The 16,973-nt window shown below is 43.6% G+C and overlaps 1 protein-coding gene across 1 annotated transcript in view; it reads right to left on the bottom strand.

The window, feature by feature from the left end:
• Positions 1–16,973, bottom strand: part of NR2C1 (nuclear receptor subfamily 2 group C member 1) — a 424,839-nt gene that overhangs the window by 373,396 nt on the left and 34,470 nt on the right. The window contains exons 2-3 of the mRNA XM_078648543.1: positions 14,340–14,463; positions 12,837–12,912 (exon numbers count right to left, since the gene is read on the bottom strand). Coding sequence (XP_078504669.1) covers positions 12,837–12,890 — 54 coding nt within the window. The 5' untranslated portion in view covers positions 12,891–12,912; positions 14,340–14,463. The remainder of the gene's footprint in view (positions 1–12,836; positions 12,913–14,339; positions 14,464–16,973) is intronic.

Raw genomic sequence — 16,973 nt, 5'->3', positions numbered from 1 at the left:
CCTGGAGGCGCGCTCTAGGCGCTGTAACCTACGTATCACGGGCTTGCCAGAAAATACTCCCACTGGGAATATGGAACTCTTTACTGAGAAACTATTAAAAACACTCCTGGGCGAAACCTCCTTCTCCGAAATGTTTGTTGTGGAGAGGGCCCACCGCTCCCTCAGCCCGAGACCGAAACCGGAAGCACCCACCAGACCGATAATTGCGAAATTATTAAATTACAGGGATCGAGATGTGGCCCTCCACCTGGCCCGTGAGAAGCAGCCGCTGAGATTCGAGGGGTCGACAATCTCGCTGTTCCCAGACTTCACTGTACGAGTCCAAGAGGCAAGACGTCTATTTGCTCCCATGAAAAGCCAGTTGCGCGATCTTGGAGCGGATTATGCCATGCTGTACCCGGCCAAGTTGAGAGTTAACCGGCAGGGGCGTTCGTTAATCTTCACCGACCCTAAGGCCCTACAGAAAGCGCTGAAGGACTGGGCGAAGGAGCAGCGTACCTCCCCGGAAAGACACCTCTTGAATGAAGCAGTGGGAGGGTCACTGGACGAGCAGGACTAAATGCTTCTTCTAACTTTGACTGTTGAATGTTATTGGTTGTGGGTGGCGGGGGAGGGAACTGCTTCCCGGTTGGTCTGGGGAGGATTTTTGGAGAGTGAATTATTGAGTACCTATGCCAGACCTCCGAGGTCCCCTGGGCGGCTAACAGATTGCACTCCCAAAGCCACACGAGGAATGAGGGCCGGCTGTTTCATATGGATGGGTTCTCCCTAGGACGGAGGGCTCGGCCCAGTTTAGCTTTAATACACTTCAAGGCTGCTGAGTGTATCCCTGCCTGGTGGATAGTGACGTATGCCCTCACTGCGTCATTAATACCTTTTTATTTTTGCGAGCTACATCCGCCTCGGAGTGAATCACACCTGGGATGTGTTTTATTGTTCGGGCTAGGGTGGGGGGGTTGTTAGCAGGAAGGGAGGGTTGGGGTTGCAGCCAAGTTGGGGATGGGCAGGCGTTGGGTGGGTATGGGGAGTTGTTGGTTTTGCAGAGTTGCTATCTGCGTATTTGCAGTTTATTGTATTGCAAGGTATTGACTGTATAATTTGGCCTATCATGCTTCTATTCTAGCACAGGAGGGGGACGGGGGGTTCTGGTTGGGGGGGGATCTTGTAGGTCTTGTTCGTTATGATGGGTTCTGTTACACAGCTTTGAAATGGTGCGGCCAGACTACACAGCTTCTGCTTGAGTCTCGAAGTTATGTCTTTTCGCTACTGACACGCCTGTAACTGATTCTGATGGCACTCCTGACTCGCTGGTTTTGCTCACCAGGAACATGTGCAGTCCCAATGACCATCGTAAGGTCCGAAAGGTCTTAGGCTATCTCTACAGACACAAAGTATACATTGCCCTCTTGCAGGAGACACACCTACACCCGGACAGCCCCATGTTACGCTCCAAAGGCCTAGCGGGCAACATTCACTCTTCGGGCTTTAATTCACCTGCTAGAGGGGTTATGACATGGGTTAACCCGAGATCATTAATACCCTTGGCGCCCCTGGTAACTTACCTGGAGGGTAGATCTGCCCTCTCTAAGTACCACGGCAAGGGACTGGAACTTTTTATCCTAAATGTTTATGGCCCGAACTATGACCACCCAGACTTTTACACGAACCTGGCGGCGGCCATGCAGCCATATGCCCAGGAACACATACTGTGGGGTGGAGACTTTAATTTTACTAGACACCCCTCGATAGATAGGTCGGATGGCCCGGACAGACGTCCCTCGGCATCGGCAAGGGTCGTGGAGTCGGCACTATTGAGGTATGGCATGGTCGACGTCTGGCGACACGGGAATCCACAGCAGGGGGGCTTCACGCGCTACTCTGCACAGTACAATATCCATACTAAAATAGATTGGTTTGCCTCCCGACACTTACTTCAACAGATCCGCTCATGCACGATTCTACCACTCACCTACTCCAATCACTCCCCATTGCTAATATTGCTCGTTTCCCCCAAGAAGCGCTTTCCCCCGTTCTCATGGCGCTTTCCACCATACTCCCTTCTCGACAGTGTATTTAGGGAGGAATTGGCCAAGTCCATCGAGACGTTCTTTGAGGCTAATGTGGGGTCAGTGGACTCCTTCCAGATCATCTGGGAATCATTCAAGGTGTACATTGGGGGATTACTAACTCAAAACACTCGGGGGTCTTCAAATCGATACGGGATAGACTGGCGACACTAGAATATAACTTAGAGGAACTAGAATCTGCACGCGAGATGGACCAGGGTCCTGCTCCCAATGATGAACTGATGCGGACGCTCCGTGAATATTACGAGGAGGCGGATGCTGAGCTAAAACACCTCGGGAAATATGCCACTGCCAGAACGTATGGCGAAGGGGTGGGGGTGGGGGTGGGGGGGGGGGGACCGGGGAGGGTCCTTGCGCAGATCATAAAACAACACGGGCACAGAACTGCTATACCACCTATGGAATCAGCGCAAGATGGCTCTCCGCTCACGAAGACCCAGGTGGTGGAGAGGTTCAGAGACTATTATGCAGGTCTCTACTCCGCGCGTGGATCTGCCCCATTCGTATTCTTGACTACGGTCCCATATAGAGCTACCATGCTTGTCCAACCTACACCGCGAGTATTTAATGCGGCAGATTGACCGAGGCGAGATCATTTTTGGCCCTCTCGGAGATGAGAGCAGGGAGTGCCCCTGGAAGTGATGGTCTCACCGTCGCCTTCTACAAAGCGTTTCAGGACCTCCTACTCCCACACCTTCTTACATTATTTGAGGACATGTGTGTCTCTGGAACCATGCCCCAGACTATGCGGGAGGTGATCCTGGTTGCCATACTTAAGCCGGGAAAACCCCCGAATGATTGTGCGTCGTACAGGCCATTATCCCTCTTGAATGTTGATACGAAGATCTTTGCAAAGATACTTGCCAATCGTCTTAGCCCCCTGGTCACCACTTTGGTCGCCCTGGAACAGGCCGGCTTTGTGCCTAGCCAGAACTTGACCTACAACTTGAGAACAGTGTTCGCGGCTATGCAGCACACACGCCCTGAGGTCTCTGCCATCACAGTCTTTTTGGACATGGAAAAGGCCTTTGACTCTGTTGAATGGCCCTTCATGAGGCAAGTCCTGAGCCGAATGGGGGTTGGAGCGGTGTTCCTCCAATTACTGGCGACATTGTACAATGAGCCATATGCCCGTATCCGGATTGCTACACTGGTCACCGATCCCATACGAATCTTCAGGGGCACAAGACAAGGATGCCCCCAGTCCCCAATCTGCTATGCCCTGACTGCTGAACCACTAGCTTGCGTGCTGCGGGAATATCACGGACAGCGGGGCATACGATTCCCGAACTATCGACTTATTGTGTCTACATATGCTGATGACACCCTTCTATATTTTAGGGACCATGAGACCAACCTTTCGCCCGTTCTACGCGAGGTGGTACTGTTTGGCTCCCTCTCAGGTATTCAAGTCAACTGGAGCAAATCCATCATGTTCCCCCTGACGCCGAGCACGGTTTGTTTCAAACCGGAATACCCACTACAATGGACCACAGACCTGGTGCGATATTTGGGCATCCGTCTCCATACCGACTCAGAGATAGTCTTGAGCGAGAATAATGGTGTTGCCATCTCCAACTTAGAAGAGGACATGGACAGCTGGATTCGCCTCCCACCGTCACTGATGGGCAGGGTGTTTTTGATGAAAATGATTGTATTACCCTGTTTTCTCTTCCTATTTACGAATATCCATACGGTCTTATCCAAGCATTTCTTCCAACGATTGCAGTTGCTGATGGTCCGTTTGGCATGGGCGGGCAAGCAGCCACGTGTGGCCTGGTCAATATTGACGCTCCCGTACCCGATGGGCGGCCTAAGCGCTCCTGATCTCGAGCTATAATATAGGGTTGCACAGGGCTCTCATGCATATCATTGGATACACGCCGCCCCCCCGACCTCCCACACATACGGATTGAAAACATTGTGGCTGATCCCAAACCGCTGCCAGCCCTTCTGTTTTCACCGCGCTACAGACGCCCTGGTATATTAGATTCCCTAACCTCGGTCACCCACACGTGGCACTGTATGCTTGACGCGCTCGCTGCCAATTTATTGTGTTGCCCATTGGCTCGCCTCGACTGGTGCCACTGGCTGGCGCCATGCAGGGACAGAGGAGCTATCGCAGCGCTGCGGACGCTGAATGTACATAATATGGGAGACCTCTTTGCGGACGGAGTCGCCCGCACCTTGGCGGACATTGTAGAGGGGGCGGAGTCACCTTCAGCTTTAGGGAAGTTCCAGCTGCACAGAACGAGGCAGGATTTAAGGGAACTCCTTGGGGAGGACATGGCAGAACCTCCAGAGGTTGTTGCCTTGACTTTTGTTATCAAGGCACAGTCTGCGACCAAACTGGTGTCTAGGCTCTATGGCTCTATCACACGGCATTGGCCACTAGGGACGGCGCATATACCAAACCGAGATTGCCTTGGCAACAAGACCTGCAAACTGAGCTGCCGGATGATAAATTGTGGTATTGATGCCTGAGCACCAAGAGAATATCCCTTAACGGAAGTCATCGGCTAGTCCACTTCAAATTTATAAACAGGGTGTATTATACGCCGGAACGACTATACCGATATGGCCTACGCGAGAACTTACGATGCGACCGATGCGGCACGCAGGTTGACGATTTTTTACACGTCGCGTGGTCCTGCCCAGAGATCGCTCACTTCTGGGAGGAGGTCTTTCACGAGGTGAATCGCGTAACGGGCATGTGCTAACCCCGGACCCGCTTCTAGCTATACTGGGCTATTCCAAGCCACTTCCTAAGTCACACAGGCGTCTGGTGGACATGGCTTTTCTCCTTGTTAAAAGATGTATTGCCGCCTGCTGGCTGCGCGGCCCGACACCCACATTGGCGCAATGGTCTAGAGATATGTTGTTCACAAACAGAAAATTACAGTGAGCTGTTACACCATACACCCCCCCCCCCCGCAACAGACCCAAACATGTTTGGTCCCTATACATGACGAAGAGAAGCACGCCAGAGGCCCCTGATAGTTCTGACACAGATTCCCAGACAGGGAGTACTCCCGCCGACGAAGTCCCCAACACATAGTCGACCCCCTGGGCAGTTTAGGGGCCGCTGTTTCCCCCACACTTCCTCATAGTTTGTGTGTTAGCGGTGTTGACACAAGAGATAACAGCGCACCACAGGGAGCATGACTTGAGTCCAGGTGTTGTCAGTTGCTATAACTTTACCATTGACAAGATCGCATTGAGAGGTGCTGATGTTGAATTCTTTCAAATAGAGAATGTGTATATGCTCGTACTAATGTCTGTGTAATGCTGTTTTTGCTCTGGTTATTATACTGTAAAAATACCCCAAAAAATAATTTTAAAGAAAACAAACAAAAAAAAAACCTAGGTGTCTGGATAGACACTGCCCTTTGATTTCGAACCCAAACCAAGAAGGTGGCAGGGACTTGTTTTGGGTTACTAAGGGGGCTCAGAACTCAGTTTTTTTTATCCCCCTATTAGGCAGGTCATTGTCCAGGCCTTGATCTTGTCAAGACTGGACTATGCCACTTTTCTTTATCTGGGGGTTAATCAGTCTGAGATTGTCAGACTACAAAGGGTTCAGAATGCAGCGGCTCGAGCTCTCCTTGGCCTGCCGTGGAGGTGTTCTACTTCTAATGCCATCCGCCGCCTCCATTGGCTGCCCAAGGCCAAGTGTTTAGACTTCAAGGCCTTCTGCATTACTTTTTAAATTCTTAATTTTTCATCTCCACGCATCCTGACCAATCTTCATACCTTCTATACTCCCTCCTGCCAACTTCGTTCCATGGGACAGAATCTTGTGGCTGTCCCCAGGGTGAGGAGGGCCTGTGCTGGAGGGCGCTCTTTCTGTGTGTTGGCCTTGAAGCTCTTGAATATGCTTCCCGTTTCTATTCGCAGTATAAAATCCGACCTGCCTTTCCGTAAAGCTGTGAAAACATTCCTCTTCCCTCCGTTATAAGCGGTCTTGCTCTGCTACCAGCTTTGCAGTTTTCTGTTTTCAGCGCCGGAACGCCCCTTTGCTGGGGCAGCAGTGTGCTCTACAAGTCACCATAACATAAAATAATAATATTACTGCTATAATACACACAACCCCCTCCCATAGGTGAAGCAAGTTTGTTTCAGTATAGCATACACTTCATGTGAAGCCAACATCATGTTGACTATGAACCACAGATAAAAGGGTATCCTGTGCTGCACACTGTGCTCAATCTGTATACAACTGTTCGGGCAAATCAAAGTTCCTCCAGATACTCAAGCCCTTATACTAATGTCCTACTACGGGCAGTCTTTACCTGGATCAAATCACTCACAGTCACTGAACCTACACTGAGAAATGAAGTTTGTAGGAGTAGAATAGTGGGTACTGTTTACTCTATGGAGAGAGTTTACTCTTTACCACACTATTTGCAGACAGCAAAAATCATGAGAAATGCACCACAGAGTATTAAAAAGTATCTACTATGTGCACATTTTGCATAGAGTGTACACTGTTCAAAGAGAGACTGTTCACATAAAATAAACATGGATTTGGAGGTGCTAAAGATTAGACTAACTGCAGCCACAATTCTGTGGTGAAAACTGTACAAATAACCAATCTACTTAAGTAAAACAATCATATGAGCATAGGTTAGTACTTGGTGCACACAGTCTTGTACATTACTTGCTGAGACGATTCTGTCTAGTAACTAAAGGATGCTTACAATATTTATTATCTAATTTGTAGAATTTGTGCCCTGTTGGAAACTTTTTCAGCAGACCCTAAAAACTTGTGTTGAACATACTAGACTATGGATTCCATAATTCCTTGTAAGCAAACCACAGCTTCCTTTAAAGGGCTCTTTAGAGCCATGGACCAATAATGCCAACTTTACAATAGGGCCTCCATGTTGCAATGAACAAGCTATGGTGTATGAATGTCTCCTGCGATCAACAAGGGTTCAGTGTTTTTTGCACAGACACTATAGGCATTTGTAATGGCGACATTTAAGGGGTCATCCAATGCAGGATGCAGCCATGCTCAAGAAGAAAACAAGTGAAACATTAGGAAACTGGAATACTCTAGCATAGCCACAATTAAAAATATGTCTTACACTGTAAACTTCTAGAGAAAAGCAAGGCTTACATTCAACTCCCTTTATATTTCGAAGGCAGTATATGCACTTTCTCACCTCAGTTACTGCCATTATGAACATGAAGAGAAAGTCAGTAACCTGCTTGCATCCTAGATCAGGCAAAGAGAAGAAACCACAGTGATCACCCCCCCCCCCCCCCCATCTACAACGATATGGGTAGACTATGTACATTTCCTTGAGCCATCACAAATGCCCCAGCCTCACTTCATAAAGTTCACACACATAGAGTTCACACACAAGAAATACAACTCACGAAGAAGGCTTCCTTACCAACCTACGAATACCTTTCTTATTGTCTGTAGAATGCAGTATACTGAACGGAGAAATACCAAAAGAGAAAGGAGTCACTGCCATTTTGACCTCTATAAGAAAGTCTGACTTGTAGTATTACTCTACGAAATGTAAAAAGAGGTTATGCAATGAGATCTCTAATGTCTAACAAAGCTCTGATCTCAGTTCTACTCACATAAAAAAGACCCACCACACTGTGCCATTTATTACCCCATCTCTTTGGTCAATACAGACATTAAACTTGCGATAAAAATGTGGCTAACAGATGAGTGACGCCATGGATGTCTCCGGAAACAAGTGGGCCCCATTTCCACGCGCACATCACAATCTTGCTCTGGCTACATGAGACCCGCACGAAGAGACGTATGCGTTATTAATAGATGAGGAGAAGGATTTGATTAGACTGAATGAAGTGATCTGTTTGGAATTCTTGAGAAGGCAGATCTGGGGAACTACTTTATTGAACAAAGGAAAATGATATGAGTAAACTATCAAAACTTTTTGTAAAACATTTAAGATACACAGACCTGAGATTAGGGTTCTTATTGTCCTCATTGATGTTCCTACCAGCCCTAACCCCCTCCCCCACCCCAAAACTTCTGGCATTCACCACAATGAATGAATTAATGTCTAAGACAGGGGGTTTCAAAAACTTGCTATCTGCTGACAATATTTTACTCACTCTCACGGTCCCACATTCGTCACTTCCCTTGATGAGCTCCACAACTGGCAACTTTTCATTCTTCTCTGGATACAAGAAATCGAGGAAGCAATGAAGCCCGACCCATTGAAGGCTTTAATATTGAATCAAAACAAGACAAACTTAAATATTTGGCCATCCTCATAAATCTAAAATTGATAGCGTGAGACAATCGGATTCCCCTGATTCAAAAAACTGCGAATGATTATGCCAGTTGGCCAAAACTACAATTGTACATATGTTAAAATTGTGGCTGCCCCTCACTTTACCTATGTCCTTGGTATGCTTCCACTGGTTATCCCATTGCCAAGTTTCTGTAGTACTGACAGAAGTATCAGATCTTTTTTCAGGGTAGCCAGAAACTGAAACTGAAAGGCAACAAATAAATATCCAGAGAAGGAATTTGGAGGGCCAAGACTACACATAGATACCTTCCTCATATATACTACTAAAGTACCAACATCAAATTCATATAGCTCCATCATACTTTTAACAAGTTTAACATGGAGAATCTTTCACAAACGGCTAAAGTTAGACTGGCGGCTACATAGTCAAGTTCCTACCCTGCAGAGTAATGTGGTTCTGACTGAAGGGAGAGTTTTATACTGAAGGGAGATGACCTCCCACGCACATCTGAAATCTTCTTCCCCAGCAGGTTACATTAATTTAGAACAAACCCAACTCTGGAAATACAACCAATTGCCCCATTGCCTGAAAAGTAGATCCGGATCGGCCCCTTAGACCTAGCCACTTCCCCAATACTAAGCTATTTACCTAGACTGCCCCCGCATAAGGGCCAGTTTTGGTATTACACAAAACTGCTATCCCCCAACTTTTCACTAACCTTTTAGAAGACATGCTACAGCAAAAGAGGCTATTTATTGACTTTGCACCATGTCCACACAAAATAGAAATTGTCCCTCTTCTTAGAGAAGCATGGTTTAAAATGTTCCACTTTTACAAGAGCCCCCATGCTAGAGATGCAGAGAATCCAACTGTAAAATGTATTACGTTTTATGGTCATGCACAATCTTCAATTTATATTATAGAATCATATGGGAAGCACCATCTAGAAACAGAGATTGTCCAATATTCCCCTATGACAGACTGGCCTGGCCCGGGAGACAATAGCTTTAGTAATGGCTACACTAGTCTCTCTCTAATACACAGACAATGGACGAGTGCCAAATGAATATTTTCTTGATATACAGATCTCATTTCTGGTGTGCAGGGTATGGATCTGACTTTAAGAGAATAACTGATACATAAGGGCACCTGATGTGATAGTAGTACTGGTCTCACTACACCGACAGTGCATTAGCTCCTAGTCTATAGTGACCTAGCTGAAGTGGGGTAGGGTAGCTTATGGACCTAAATGGCGAGGAAGATCCTTTATTCCGATACATAATTGTTACTGGAACGGCCAGACCTGAAAATCCTCCTTGCTACGTCCTTGTGTCCCCTTAGTTGCACTTACCTTTGCGGAAATACTGTAGGAGTTACTTGATAAATGGAAAATTAATCTTTAAAAAACCTGGTTTTCTGCTGCCCATTTCTTGTTTGTAAGCTACAATACAGTAGGTGCTAATTAAGTGAATATTTGGCAAAGAAATACAAATGGCTATTAACCTGCTACAGATGTTCATGTTTCAGTGATTCTTCACCTTTTTAACATTCGGACTTATGTGTAATCAAGTGTGAATCTCCTTTCCTCTTAAGACAAAGGTTCTAATTATACGCCGGTTTTGTGATTGTATACAGTACAATTGCTAAAAAAATAGCATCAACTGAAAATGTCCAATTAAATCCATGTTCTGAGCTCCAGAAAGAAAGGAGAACTTGGAGGAAGATGATGGGAGGGGGGGGGAGTTTGTTCGTTTTGTCGGATTTATTTTTCCCCCAGTTTTTAACACTTGTACTTAGGCACGGTATATCTTTTTTAAAACTAGAAAATGTGTATATTACGTAAGTTCTTTAAAAGCTTTGAAATAAACTGTAAAACACATTGTAGTAAATGCTTAAACCTGTAACTACATATGCATGCCAAAAAGTTACTCCTATTCTTTCAACTCTTAAAGCAACTAAGTCACCAATATTCAGAGTCTAGAGAACAAACATTGCAATATTTACTAGCAAATGTATATTGTTTTTAATTTATTTACAGTTTTATATAGCACAAACCAGACTCAAATGGATAAAAGAGTGCTTAACATAGGAACAAGAATTCAAGAGACATACACAGTTTTACAATTTAGTTCAGATGTAAATAAATTCTGGTTTTACTATGTCAGCAGTTAAGAGTAACGACATTAAGTAGCATGGGATTGAATGGCGTTGGACACTAACGCAAAATAACATTTGAAAAAACTTTATATGAGTTACTGAAAATTGAAGAGTTCACGACAAATGGAGCAAGCCATTCAGAGATCGAGATAGGTTGTTGGTATTCCAAGGGTTGTGTATTAGTGTACTTAATGAATACATGCCAATTTAATGAACTTCTGGCTTTGACAGGGGGTAATGTCAAGGTGACTGGGGTGAGGTGCACAGACAGTCTAATACTTACAAGTAGCCGAGCAACAACATGTGGAGCTTCTTTTAGAAAGGCAAGGAGGATCGGAGGATGTCAATGAGTATATCACTGCCATATTCAAACCTCAATAGGATGGGTCATTAAACCAATGACTTGAAGTATTCTCTAGGATATTTTAGTTTCAATACTTTCTTATTCTGAGATATGATATCAATTGCAAGAAATAACTCAAACTTAATCCCTCCTTTTCAACCATCCTGGATCACCGCCAACCCCTTCGACCCTTCAATGGACAGCTGGCGTCGCAAACCTAAGTCATTATTTTTCCCCTCCATAGTCCATGCTAATCCCCCCACATTGCTTTCTCACCCACCTGCACCATGTTGCTTCCTGTGCCTGCTCCCTGTTTCCCCACCTCCAAATTTTGTGATGCTCTCCCTGCGTGTTGCTCCCACTACACCACACAAATCTCTTTTGTGCTACTTTTTCTTTGCTCATCTAGCTCTCCACCTTTTTTTAAAGTGTTTGTGTCATTTTGTAGATGCATGCCACGCTTAAAGCACTTGCTTACAAAATGGCATGGCTTCTGCGTCACAGTACCTTTCTTTTTTTCCTTTAGCTAAGCTGATAGGATTGGGCATACTATACAGCATAGCTAAAAACAATTGGCAAACCCAACTGGTCCCAACGTCTAGGGCTAATGGCTTTGCCAATGTTTGTTCTTTAATGAGACTAATTCTCCATCTAGAAGGAGAACCATCTAGGACCTATACCATTCACTCCCATTAGTTCTTCCAAGATAAAAAGGAGAGAGGAACGGAACAGGTTATTCATTACTAACAGTTCAAGATCAATGAGAAGGAAATGTTCTGCATTATCTAGTAGGTTTAAAGCAGGACCCACTGTTTGTAATGGTAGTCAAAAGGTTCTTTGAGGTATAAATTGTTTTAACACTGCCACCACACACTTTAAGGGATTTGGTTACAAAGAGAAAATTAGACAAAGGGCCCGATTACTGGCCCTACTTTGAGATAATCAGGGACAATTTTTCTACTACAGTAGTGTTAATGAATTTTGTCAGGCAAGGCGAAATAGATATTGATAACTGTAAGAAGAGTAGCCAGAAGAGAATCCGCAAAATTGTGTGGCAGTTCTGAAATTCATAATAGTATTTATCAGATCCTTTTTATCGATTTCTTGAAAAGACGTACGGGCCTTTGTGGATTTCCATGAAAAATGATCTATTTAACAAGTGTTTAAGGGAGCAAGAGTGAGCTTGATTTTTTTTTTTTTACCATGTCATTTAAGTGGGAGAATTTCTCTGAATGTCCTTTGTTGTTATTAAATAGAGGTCCAGGAATTAGTGGTATGTTAATAATATTGAATGCTTCTCCTGCAATTTTTGCTAAATTGTGCTCACTTCAGAAGAACGTAGACCACAATAAGCAATTACAAACAGGTCACTTGCCGGTCTCCCAAAAAAATCTAATTTTTACTTAATGTTCTGCATTTGTTTTGCAGATATTTTATTTTGGGAGCATGCATATTACAAACTATACAAAACAATGCCAAAACTAAACAATAGCATTGAATTTCATAACTCTCCTCTCCATCAATCCTGCACCCCATTTATGGATCTCACACAGCTCAACAGAAATGTAGTACATTTACGGCTCATTTTACTCAACTTTTATAATGTATAAGCAGTTTCAATGGTCCAAGGTAGCCCAGCACCCAAGAGAACCAACCAACGTTATAAACAAACAAATAATCCCACTCCCAGTTAAATTTGACTCCTATATAGATTACACACTATTTACTCACACATAATGCAGAGGTAAGATCAGTATATAATATAAAACATTTCAGATCCTAGTATTTAGGTCTTAATATCTACTGAAATCCATCACAAACAATAAATGTTGTACAATTCAACATGCCCGTGTATTTCCAATTAAATGCCTCATCACAAATGTGTGGGGGTGTTTCTATGGCTATAGTTTTGTTCTTATCCTGTGATCATAATTATTAGGCTACCTATGCAAAATTAAGACATAAGCACACCAACACAACTACAGACCAGGAATACACACCTCTCCCATTTGCTGTTCAATTATTTGCTGGGCAAGGTCTTCAATGGTTGCCATGGTCTGCCTTCAGCATGTCTGCCTATTACGAAGAAAAGAAACCACAGAGAACTTTAATTTCTTGAAAAAGAGTTAATGATTCTGAAAAGTAATGTAATGTAAATAAAGTATGCAGTGTACCACTCTATCTGATGAGGATTCATTGTGCATGCAAATTGAAAGATAACTCAGCCTAATGAAAACAGATTTGAAATCAAACTATCCAAATGGTGTCACCTGTATTCTGCCTAGATTTAAAACGGTTTTACCTTAAGCACATCACTTCCAACTCATGTACCAGCTGAGATACTGTGAAACAGGTCATGGGCTAGGGTTTGGATTAGAATGACATGTAAAACAGTCCTGCAGGAGGGCACTAGAAGCATAAGGGAAAGCCCTATAAAAGGAGATGGACTGAACCATCATTTGTCTCAGTTCTTACAGTATTGTGCCCCTAAGGAGAGGAAATGGACTTGTCTAGGAACTTGAATGGGAAAGTCACTATGCAGCCTTTGCCTATCTGATGTGAGACATTAGGGTGATAATGTGTACCTGCTGACCTGAGAAGGTGTGGGTTGTTGGGCCATAAAGTTCATGCAAGGGGCAGGATGCTTCCCTGTGTGTATTGTGTTTGTGTGTTGTTAATGTACCCTCACAGCTGTCTAAAAATGCTGCTGTGCAAGCAACATGGCCTAAACGACACCGACAAAGCAAAATAGCTCTATTGTTTGGCTTTTTTTAACATTTTAAGCCATGTTTCTTCAAAGCACAGCTGGTTAAGGGGAGTAAATAGCTATCAACCCACACACTGTAAATATCCGTCAGAACAAAAATATCAATTAAACTATGGGGCATGCGAAAATATCAGATGAAAAATAAGAATCAAATAAATCTGCAGGAGCCTTAGTTGCACCATAGGCTTAGATAAGACTACAAGACAAGGTCGCTGAGCTTGATATTTTCACAGTTCATGATTTCTAGGCAAGCTGAAGAAGGTCAATCAACAGCCATGACGTAGTAAAAAAATAACCTAATTCATCAGGATAAATAGATAACTAGATGGGATTATCTCCACTAGTAGGGGCCCACAGTACTACTTAACCACTTGGCTGCTAAGGTACATCCCCCTCTTCCCATTGACTTTCCATTGAAATCAATGGAAACTCCATGACGAGTTACCCTTGTCATTAGCACTGAAGGGGTTAATCAATGCTTCTGCAATAATAGCAATCCCAGGTTTCATTCATGAAGGAGTTTGGGAATAAGAGTAACATTTTAGCAGCCAATGTCTGGGCAACAATTGATAAAGGAACAAAGTGGCTTGAAGGAAATTAACTTAGTGCAATGTTAAAGGATGATAAAGATTTTTAGCTCTTAATGCAGTTACGTAGTAAGCAAGCTTTGAGTAATGTCAGAAGTGGGAAGCAGAAAAATAAGAGCAGCTGGTCTTTGTGGCTGTTAGAAACTCACCATAAGCAGCAGCACAGCAGAAGGGCTGTCAACCGTTCGGGAAGAAGACGTGGATGGTCACAGTTGGGCTTCATTTTACGAGTTCATTATTTGCAGTTCTTGTATTGAAATTGTACTTGAATCACTGGAAAGAAAAATGTTGCAGCTCAGATTATGTAGACATGATTCAGCAGATGGGCAGGCACATGCAAATGAGAAAATGTAATTTCTTAATTTACCACAAACAAACAAGCAAGCAAGCCAGCACACATACCCCTCACGTGCAAATACAACCAGAATAACCAGGTACGGAAAAACTAATGGTATGGTGTCCAACATAAAAACAACTCATAAATTTATAGAAAAAAAGTCTTTTATCTGTGTATCTATATTTTAGTTTACGCAATCCAAAAAACAGAAAGGGTGAAGATAGGTGCATGAATGGGCCTTTTTGCTACATCACTTACAAATACAATCCTCATCACCAATCAAAATCTCTAAACTAGTGAGATCCACACAACATGATTCCCCAAAGCATCTACTGCCGGTGTTCATCCCATCCACCAAACACAAGACTTTCAGCTCTGCATTTATGCTATAATTTCACTTTGAAATTACAGTTACTTGTAATAAAAGCTGCAAACTAACATATTTGGGGATTCAATAATTTCACTTAGGTTGTACGGATTTTGTAAGGGCTACTATAAGCTACCAAGTTAAAATCACCAGTACCTTCAGATCCTCTGAAGAATCTGCAGATCTCTATGTAGGTTCTGGATCCATGATTACTACAAGGATGTAGGGTCAAAATATGCACATATACTTGGCAAATATCTCATGAAGTAATGAACTAGCTATGGTAAAGTTAGAGACTTACCTATAAGACGGTATGTGTAATTAAAAAAAAGGGTTCCACAAAGTGGTACTAGGTTCTTTCAGCCCTGTCACCCTAGGTGCTGATCATAGATTGCTAAAAGAGATGGTGTTATAGAGAGCTCCTGATAGAGATCAGGTGGCCTACTGCAGGCTCCTGGTAGTGATTTGTTTGGAGTGAAACAGCAAAGAATAAGTAAACTTACCTCATGGTGTTACCCAGAGTCCATGAAACCAGATAGAGTCTTTCAGTAAACTTAAATTAGACAGCTATAGGGCAAACTGGCTGGAAAGGGTGCAAAATCAGAAAAAACATGAGTGACAGTAACTCCTTAAAAGGTGGTTTTCATCTGCCATTAGTGACCTCTGATCAGACTGTTTGGGCAGCTGGTAAATCACATCAGAGTCCATAATGAGACTGCATTAAGAAAGCGGAAAAGTGTGGGACTCTAGCCTTTTATTGAAGGAGATAAAAGGTCACTCAAAAACAATATTTCTTAATAACTCACTGTTCGCTTCAAAAGGTCAAAAGCACAGCGAAAAGGCAATAACACTATACTTGCAGCATAATTCCATTGACAAAGGCCACTCTCAGTGATATGTATTAATGAGGACTGCATCTGTAAAGGATTCATGAATGACCATGAAGGTCCAACTGCTGGGGAAACTGGCATCTTTAACGATATTGTTGCCCCATGGAAAAATAAACACCTGACTTGAGAGGGCGGTTTAATAGCTAAAGAGATATTCAAAGTAATCCAGGACACAGCATCTGACAAAGCCCCTTGGTTGTTTCTATTGCCATAGGCTGTCATGATCTACCAAATCCCAAGACGTATATGAAATTCCTACTAAAGCTGGAAAACAAAAGATCATGCTATTCGTGGACAACATTCATTCTATGTGCTGCAGCTGATCTCTACAAGCTCAGGCTACACGATCAAAGGGGATAAGAGCGTAAAAATAAGCTTTCTTTGTGGCCATCCTTTTGTAAAAAAAAAAAACATACTAGAGGACCCACTACTCATAAGGATCTTTAAGGACATTAAATCCCTTGGCAAAATGATCAACAGGGATCCTCACAATATTATGCAGGAAAATATGTCACCACTGATGGACTCTATGCCAGCTGCTTTCCTCTGATGGTTGAAATGTCACCTCTTCCGGTAGAACAGACTTTAAAGATGGTTACAAGCCCAGATTAAAATATATCTGTGGTATGGTACTTTTAAGGATCCATAGATTTCTTCTTTTAGAACTCACCAAGCTGATCAAATATTTTGCACTGGACATTAGAAAGACTCACTTCAGAGCCCAGACAATGCATGCTTCAACTATCTGGTGACCTACGACTCCTGAACATGGTATCGGACTAGCAGCCCCACCAGCTCTCAATGCTTACTTATCACCACTGTGAAGCCATAGATAAGCCTATGAGCCCAAACTCCCACTGCTGGAGATGTAAGCAGCGGGACTCTGCTATAGTTGACTTCCTCTGGTCTTAAACCATTACTGGGATCATGCATAATCGCATATCAAGTAATCTTGTGGCTACGACTTGCCCATGTCTTCTTAGCAAGCCATACTCTATCAACACTCAGACATCCCAAGCATTTATTTATTGATTTAGCGCACTACTACCGAGGGCGTCTAGGTGCATGCAGAATGGGCACAAAGAGCAACCTGAGATGTTAGATTTCCAGTCCTTGGGCAGATTTACAGAGTAAAGGGCTGTGTCTTAAGTCCCTTCCTAAAGGGCAATAGATCAGAAGCATTCTATAG

This window comes from Lissotriton helveticus, chromosome 1_1, assembly GCF_964261635.1.
Source record: "Lissotriton helveticus chromosome 1_1, aLisHel1.1, whole genome shotgun sequence".
Taxonomy (NCBI): Eukaryota; Metazoa; Chordata; class Amphibia; order Caudata; family Salamandridae; genus Lissotriton; species Lissotriton helveticus.
The sequence above is the reverse complement of the archived record's forward strand: the minus strand, read 5'-3'. Positions and strand labels throughout refer to the sequence as shown.